An 8,586-nucleotide genomic window follows, 5' to 3' on the forward strand; every position below is an offset into this window, starting at 1 on the left:
CATTATCATTTTTTTATTTAAAATGTTTTTTATTTTATTTTATTTTATTTTATTTTATTTTATTTTATTTTATTTTATTTTATTTTATTTTATTTTATTTTATTTTATTTTATTTTATTTTATTTTATTTTATTTTATTTTATTTTATTTTATTTTGAAATGTTGAACTGTCCTGCCGTGTCTCCTCCAGGACGCTAGGGACTCTCACGCTTTTGTCTCCGCGTGTTTTGTTTATCCGGTCGCGGCGCAGCATGAACTTCCTTTTCTCAGTGCAGCGGGAGCAGTATCGGAGTCTGAAGACTTCAGTCTCCCAACCTAAAGGAGAACAAACGATTACAAAATGGTCAGTAAATCACCGAAATACAATGTTCTACTCATTACATTCCCTCACAAGCTATTTCAGTTCAATTTCTATAAAAGATGAACTGTTGAAGCGACGGGATGGTATTAGATTCAATCGATCAGCCCAGTCGCTGTGTAAAATGTCAGTGGCACATTTCCCTCGAAACACTAAAATAATAATTATTTTATTGACAATGTAAACGCAAAAAATAAGCATTTTCCCCATCAGTGTTTACCCTGGTTAAATGTCTGTTCTTTTATTCGGTTTTGCGCTATCATGTTTGCTGTCACTCAGCGCGCTGCATCACCTGATCATGACCAGAGGGAGCCAGCAGTATAGGCTGATTGATTTAGAAATGTCTACTGTCCTGCTTGTCAACAGTTTAACTCAAATAAAGCTGTCTGTTTGCAGGGCTTCGTTAAGGTGGTTAAGAACAAGGCGTATTTCAAGAGATACCAGGTCAAGTTCAGGAGGAGGAGAGGTATGTCCTTACCTTTCAAGAATGTTTCCAGTTGTCACAGTGAACGGGCCTGAATGTCTCTGAAAACAATCTATGCTGGTCTTCCAGCCTGGCCAGACTTGTTTTCAGCTGGTTTAGATGGTGAACAGGGAGGTCTCTCAAGTGGCTAAACCTAGTGGAATAACAAATATATGATATCACACTATTTAAAGACAGTAAAAACACATGCGCAATTGCTGAAATTAATTAAATATTTTTCTTACATAATATTTACAAAATTAGAAATAATTTGAAAATGAATATAGGAAAAATAAAGGATTTTTTTTCTTTTTTGTTAAAAATATGAATAAAAATGAAGTTAACACTGTGAACAACAGTGATGGGACGGTTGATACTGGTGCTCCGATGCTCCAACGCAGTTTTCAAAGCATATTGTATCACACACTGCTTGTATTGAAATAGCAGTACCACATGATTGATGATGTTAAACGTCATGCAGTTTTCGGAAAGTCGAAAAAATCAGCGCTTCACCTGATGCATGAAAGGAAAATGCATTTAATCATGTTTTATTGCTGTGGTCTCAGAGACCCTGAACAGAACATAAGGGTTAAACAGCTCACCCAAAATATTTTTTCAATTATGATCACATCATTGTATTGTATTTATATTATAGATCAATATGTGAATCTGTTAACCAGGTTACACATGACACAAGTTGTGGTCTCATTGTCACAAATTAATTTAGATCAAATTAGACAGAATTGTTCTGATCCAAGAAAAGAGTGATTCCATATGTCACAGACTTTGGTTACGTGCTTTCAAACCGTATCTGCTCCACGATGATTTAGATATGGTGGAGAAAACAAGTCTGACCACCAGATGTCGCTAATGCGCACTGTGTTAAAAGCTTCGAGTAATGAACCGTTTTTCGGCACTATTTGATGAAAGCCTCAAACGCTTCTGAAAGTCTCGGATTCCCATTATTAGTGAACAACAGTGCACTCTGTAATCTGGTAATGCTGGGTACACACCACAAGATAATCGGCTAATTTTGGGCCGATTTCTCCCCTTAAGACAATCCTCTGTAATGTCCCGATTATCTTGATGGTTCTACAGATTATCTTATCAGATTTTCCTGCGGTGTGAGGTGTGTCAAGAGTGACTGAATCTGCTCGGAAGAACGTCTGAGCCTCCCCGATCGCGAATTGTAAATATTCAGAAATCCTGATGTGTGGGGGGAATCCCAAGGACAAATGTGCGCACGCTCTGGTCTGGTGATTCTTATGTGAAACTAAACAATATCCAATCAGAAAGCAAGCTGACAGAACGAGTTTGTGGCAACAGCATAAGTCTTTATACAACGTGTCCTGTAAAACATACCAAAATCATTCCAAACACTATCAACGCAATTTCTTCCTGCCTATCGTCCGTATCATAAGTCTCGAGATTTTGCGAGCTTTCCTGTGTTCACAGTCTTGATTCTGGTTGAAAATCTGTTCATGTGTGGTGTACTGTCTTTGTTGCATAATGGCACGCCACATGTGTTTTGTTTTTTTTTGTCCTCTTGTTTGTGGTCTCTCACACTTTGAAAATCTTATAAGTTTTCAAAAATCTTTGTGTGTACCTAGTATAAGTCTATGTTCACTGGGAATAATATTTTTTCAAACAAGGTATCACTCATTTTACTGCACACAATGAATATGACATGATTATGACATAGCAGCCAACTAAATACAGAGCAGCTTAGTTTGAAATCATGAATTTAAAGTTTGGCCTTGGTGATATAACAGTTGACCACTAAAGGACGGTTCACACAGAATGCGTGTTTGCCTTGAAGAATGCGAGATGTGGGCAGTGCAATGAGGAAAAAATGCAAGGTGGCGAGATGCATTTTTAAAAAAAAAAAGTTGATCTTCTTTTAATTTGAACGCCATGTCATGCGTGAGACGCTGGAAAAGATGCGAGACTCAAGTCAAACAATTCCATCTAGCGCGGTGGTTCCCAACCACATTCCTGGAGGCCCACCAACACTGCACGTTTTGCATGTCTCCTCAATCAAACACACCTGATTATGGTTATCAGCTCATTAGTAGTGACTCAAAGATCTAAAATGGGTGTGTCAGATAAAAGACACATGCATGCGTGTTGGTGGGCCTCCAGGAATGTGGTTGGTAAGCACTGGCCTAGTGCATAGAAATAGAAAAACAATGGAATAGTAGCACAGTGAAATGGAAAAAAAGCGTTCTGTGTGAACAGCCCCTAAGACCAACTTAGGATAGTTTTTCAACTGTTGTCTAACATCATTGACATAATTGACCCTTTGCAGAGGGAAAAACTGACTACTTTGCCCGCAAACGCCTTGTCATCCAAGACAAGAACAAGTACAACACACCGAAGTACAGGATGATCGTTCGACTCTCCAACAGGGATATTGTTTGCCAGGTTTGAACTACCGCCATGTCGTCTTTGCCAATGTTTTTGAAATATTGTTAATTACCGTTGGGTTACTGAGTGTATCAGGATGATCTTACGTCTTTCTCTCTGTCAGATCGCATATGCCAAAATTGAAGGCGACGCGATCGTCTGCGCTGCTTACTCTCACGAGTTGCCGAAGTATGGCATTACTGTTGGACTGACAAACTACGCTGCCGCCTACTGCACCGGTTTGCTGTGTGCACGCAGGGTAAATGTCTTTATTATTCATGAATGTCTAGTATTGTTCCAATCTCGAAGTATGGTCTTACTCATATTTGTTTTCTGCTTACAGCTGCTGAATAAGTTTGGTCTGGATAAGGTCTACGAAGGCCAGGTTGAGGTAACTGGTGACGAATTTAATGTGGAAAGCATTGATGGCCAGCCAGGAGCATTTACATGCTACCTGGACGCTGGTCTCGCCAGAACCACCACGGGGAACAAGGTGTTTGGAGCTCTCAAAGGAGCAGTGGATGGAGGACTGTCCATCCCTCACAGGTCAGTGAATGCAGGTTTTGTCTTTTCACAAACTTAGACAAGGGGTGCTCCGATTGATTCACTATTGGATCGGTGATCTCTCAATTTGTCAATCTCATAAACTGTTCTCATGCTGACAACATGCACTCCTGCCATGAGAGGTATGTCATGACATGCAGCGGCACCGTCTCAATCTCTGTCTGGCCCGGGTAAAACAGTTATAACTCTGAAGGTGATGTACAATTAATTTTATTAAATAACTTACAAAGTAATTTAAAACTTTCTGAGATGTAATTTCACAAACAGCGTGAAAAATGCACAAATGGCTTCATGTCGCCACATTGAGTCTACACTATACGCGAGCTGTACAGTTGATTTGTCACCTGCACAATCAAGGTAGTCGCATCATCACCAAGTTTATAATTAGCATTTTTTTTTTAAGTCTCGCTAGTGTTTAAACCACTCAGCACTTGCTTGCTCTCTGAGAGACATGTTTACGCACACAGCACGCACACATAAAGCTGCCTCACAAATGGCGTTTAAATAGTCAAATAGACAAAAATGTACATACAAAAGTACCGTCTTGACAAAAATAAGAAATCTTAGAGCTTTCTGACTTCTCCATAGACAGCAATTTAATTACCACTGCCAAGGCCCGGATAGGTACTAAATACATCCTTAAAACAGTCAATGTGACTGCAGTGGTTCAACCTTAATTTTATGAAGTGACGAGAATACTTCTTGTGCGCAAAAACAAAAATAACTATTGAATAATCTCTTCTTATCGTTTTCATTGCAGTTGAAATTTCAAAAAGTGAAAATTCTTACTTTCATTACTCGCCCTCATGTCGTTCCAAAACAGCAAGACTTTCGTTCATCTTCAAAACACAAAAGAAGATCTTTTGATGAAATCTGAGCTTTCTGTCTCTCCATAGACAGATACACAACTACCACTTTGATGCTTCAAAAAGTTCATAAGATCGTAAAACATCCATATGAATTGAGCGGTTTAGTCCAAATTTTCAGAACAGACACGATCGTTTTATATGATGAACGGATTGAATTTAGTCTTTTATTCACACATGAACATTCATCAACACATCAGTTGTGGTAAACAGAAGCTCAAGCATGTTTGCTTGACGTGTGTGAGAACATGTTTGAGCTTCCGCAAGAGGTTTGTTCTCCCATGTCAAGCCGGTTCAGTTGAGCTTCTGTTTGTTCGCTGATCAATGTTTATATGTGAATAAAAGCCTAAATTAAATCTGTTCATTTTATAAATCAATAGAGTCTAAACCACTCAGTTAATATGGATTAGTTTTATGATCTCTTTATGAACCTTTTGAAGCATCAAAGTGGTAGTTGCGTAGCTATTTATGGAGGGACAGAAAGCTCTCAGATTTCATAAAAAATATCTTAATTTGTGTTCTGAAGTCTTAAGGGTTTGAAACAACATAAAGGTGAGTAATGATAGAATTTTCACTTTTAGGTAAAATTTGTAATTTGTAAATGAATCAATTTGAAATAGTGCTGGGCGGTATGACCAAAAAATTATTTCACTGTATTTTTCAAAATTATATCGGTTTCAAGGTATATTATGGTATTTTTTTTTTTTTTTTCCCTATGCAAGACCGGGCATTAACCACATTTTCTACTGATTGAGAGAGGAAATACTGCAGTAGATTGACTAGAATGCCCTGTTTTACTGTCACGATGAGTGAATATTGTAGAAAAATTCCACACTAGAGTTAATACAGGTTTACAAAGCCCCACAAAATGATGCTGTGGGGAGACAACAACCATTAAAACACAGACATGCAACACTCATTACAGACACGTGAATATTAAAAAATGACCATGGAGATAGAAAAAAAAAAAGAGTTGAGGGCACCTTAAGCATTTTAAAAATCTAACCCTATATATAACAACAAAATGCCAAAACCAGGGAGAAATGCGGAAGAACATTTAAACTAAGGATATTTTCAGTACATTTATGAGCACAGTCTCTGAACAAATGACACATGTAAGTTTAACACAGAAGAATAAAGTAAAGAATAAAGCAGTTCAATTTTTGCCCACTCTTCTTTGAATTGTCAGTCTATTTATTAACTTGCATCGTCTTCTGTGTACCAGAATAACCCATCGTGTCATCGCGGTCGTGATCAGACGTACAGTTCAGTGTCCTTTGCATAACGTTTCATTTCATTTGAAGAAGACGTGATGAAATATGCGAGCATACAAGCTGCTGGTTCATGTTTAGAGCACTAGAATATATGAAATAGGTCCATAAAAAACTTAGACCGGAGCGAGCGTGTTTATATCTGATATATGAAACCATTGAAAGTGTTATATGAAACCGTTTGTAGCGTTTGGTTTTGATACTAATAATAAAAAGGCAAATGCTCTCATAGTTTTTCATGTACTGTTTACTTTTTGGTTTAACATTTGTCATTCATTTATTATACAACACTGTTAAAAAAAGTGGAAGCTCATGTGTGTCTAAATATTGGAGGATATATCGGTTGACCGTTGTTTAGTAGCATCACCAGTGCTATATGTCACCTCAAATTGCTGTCTAAATCATATGACTATTTTTTTTTTTTTTTTTTCTCCCTAAATCAGGCATTCTGTGCAGGCAGCTCACTTGTTTTAGCTTTTTGAGCTTATGTTAAGTGTCTAATATTTGGCTTTGCTTTAAAGCTTTCAGTCCGTATATCTTTTTTTGGTTAAAAATTATCCAAAATCAATTATTGAGCAAGTACATAACCAGCCAGAGTTCAAAACCATCTCCTTACCTTAGCCCGACTCACAACGATAAGCTTGTAATAATTTTCTAATTCAGGTGATACTGGTGGGTTTCCGTGGGAAATTCGAGCATGCCGCCATTCGTCTTTGCGTCATTACGTCACGTCTGTTTACAAAACAGGAGTCCCAGCTAGTATGCTATAGCGCATCATAGGCTGCAGGTGATGGATCATTTGTAGTTTTTTCTCAAGCAGCTGGAATAATTAAACTTATCATTTTGATGGTGGATTGTATGGAATGACAAATGGACAATTAGAGATTAGACTGTACAGAAATTGAAATCTACTGGTAACACTAATACACAATAAATACACATAGTCACGCAATGCTGATGTTGTTAATGTTAACAATTTGAGAACAAAGTATAACAATAATGATAATTTGCGCGGTTTGATGTGATATGAGCCAAGCGATCATTAGCGTGATTTATTATAATGCTTTTTTTTTTGTCTGAACAAAGTGGCAGTTAATTGTTCAGATGACATTTTCTGGTGAAAATTCTTATTTTGGTCATACTTCCAAGACTACAATCTTTCTTTCCAAAGTACAATATCCACCAGTGTGGTGACTGACAGCCGCATATTCTCCTCAAAGCATTAGATTCATCCGCGCTGAGGAACCATGCCAATGCACAATTCCGCAAATAACTGCAATTGTAGGTTTCAAACAGAGATGGCGACAGAGGCAAAACTTACGGACTGCAGCTTTAAGTGATGCCACACATTTGTCGCAAGATAAAAAAGTTGTATGTCCCATCTTTATTGATGGGAATGTTGACAATATAACTTTCTTTCTCAGCACTAAACGGTTCCCAGGCTACGACACTGAAAGTAAGGAGTTTAATGCGGAGGTTCACAGGAAGCACATCATGGGGCAGAACGTCTCAGAGTATATGAGCTATCTTATGGAGGAGGACGAGGACCTGTACAAGAAGCAGTTCTCCCGCTTCATTAAGAATGGCGTCACACCCGACTCTGTAAGAAAGCACTTTGCTGGATCACTTTACTGCTAACTTATTTGCATTTGGAGTTGAATTGATCACACAGTTGGATTTATCACTTTCAAGCATTGTCACTGAACTTAAACATTCTTTTGGTTCAGTGTTACTTGTTGCTTTTTGATGAACTGCTCAGATTTTATGAAGAGAGTCAGACCTCAGATTGATAAGCATTTTAAAATGGGATACAGGAAAGTGTTACTATGTTGATCAGTCGATGCACACTTTTATTACAAGTGTGACATGATGCTGGTGGCTAAATATTCCTTAATTTCTTGAAGTTTAATTATTGTTTGTTTTGTACAGTGTAGTATTTGAAAAATATTGTCATCATTTATTGTAAATCCTGTGCTTTGCCCCTCACCTGTCTCGTTATGTGATTGTGGTTCCTGCAGGTTGAAGAGATGTACAAAAAGGCTCATGCTTCCATCCGTGAGAACCCGGTACATGAGAAGAAGCCCAAGAAGGAGGTCAAGAAGAAGAGGTGCGTCCACACGCTTTATTTCCTGTTTTTTTTTTTCATAAGGCTGCCCTTAGGATAAAATTAATGTTGCCATAAAGTTACAGTGACAGTATTGACTTCATCAAAATCTGTATAAATGTTCATTGCAGCTTGACATGTTGCTATACAAATGTTTGTTGAGTTTTGCCTTAAGATCTCAATTGTGATGCTTAAGATGATGCAAATATACTGTAGTTGCTACTTATAACAGATGCATGTCAGATGTTTTTTTATTAGCTATATTATCTTTAATACCATCTACTACACTATTATGAGCATCGCTGATGGATATTGTTTTGTAGGTGGAATCGCGCCAAGCTCACTCTGGCCCAGAGGAAGGACCGCGTGGCCCAGAAAAAGGCCAGCTTCCTCCGGGCTCAAGAGGCTGCTGAAGACGAATGAAGAGACGGACTGTCAACTGCTCCAAAGAAAGTGTGCACCTTTTCCAAATAAATCATTTGGAAAGAATATTTTGTTTGTGGTCTTTGGTACACTAGAACATGAGATGATGTAGATTTGACAATAAAGACTGA

At 37.9% G+C, this 8,586-nt stretch overlaps 1 protein-coding gene across 1 annotated transcript; it reads left to right on the forward strand.

Annotated features, from left to right (window-relative positions):
* Positions 1-242: 242 nt before the first annotated feature.
* Positions 243-8,521, forward strand: rpl5a (ribosomal protein L5a). Its single transcript, XM_067363057.1, has 8 exons — positions 243-343; positions 755-824; positions 3,130-3,245; positions 3,352-3,486; positions 3,571-3,773; positions 7,353-7,530; positions 7,947-8,035; positions 8,356-8,521. The coding sequence occupies exons 1-8, from the start codon at positions 341-343 to the stop codon at positions 8,453-8,455; spliced, it is 894 nt and encodes a 297-aa protein (XP_067219158.1). The 5' UTR covers positions 243-340; the 3' UTR covers positions 8,456-8,521.
* The last annotated feature ends 65 nt before the right edge of the window (positions 8,522-8,586 follow it).

The sequence above is a fragment of the Chanodichthys erythropterus genome, chromosome 16 (genome assembly GCF_024489055.1).
Source record: "Chanodichthys erythropterus isolate Z2021 chromosome 16, ASM2448905v1, whole genome shotgun sequence".
In the NCBI taxonomy this organism is placed as follows: Eukaryota; Metazoa; Chordata; class Actinopteri; order Cypriniformes; family Xenocyprididae; genus Chanodichthys; species Chanodichthys erythropterus.

Coding starts and splice junctions, on each gene's coding strand:
- rpl5a (XM_067363057.1), top strand. Junction 825..3,129: donor CAAGTTCAGGAGGAGGAGAG/GTATGTCCTTAC, acceptor GACCCTTTGCAG/AGGGAAAAACTGACTACTTT. Junction 3,487..3,570: donor GTTTGCTGTGTGCACGCAGG/GTAAATGTCTTT, acceptor TTCTGCTTACAG/CTGCTGAATAAGTTTGGTCT.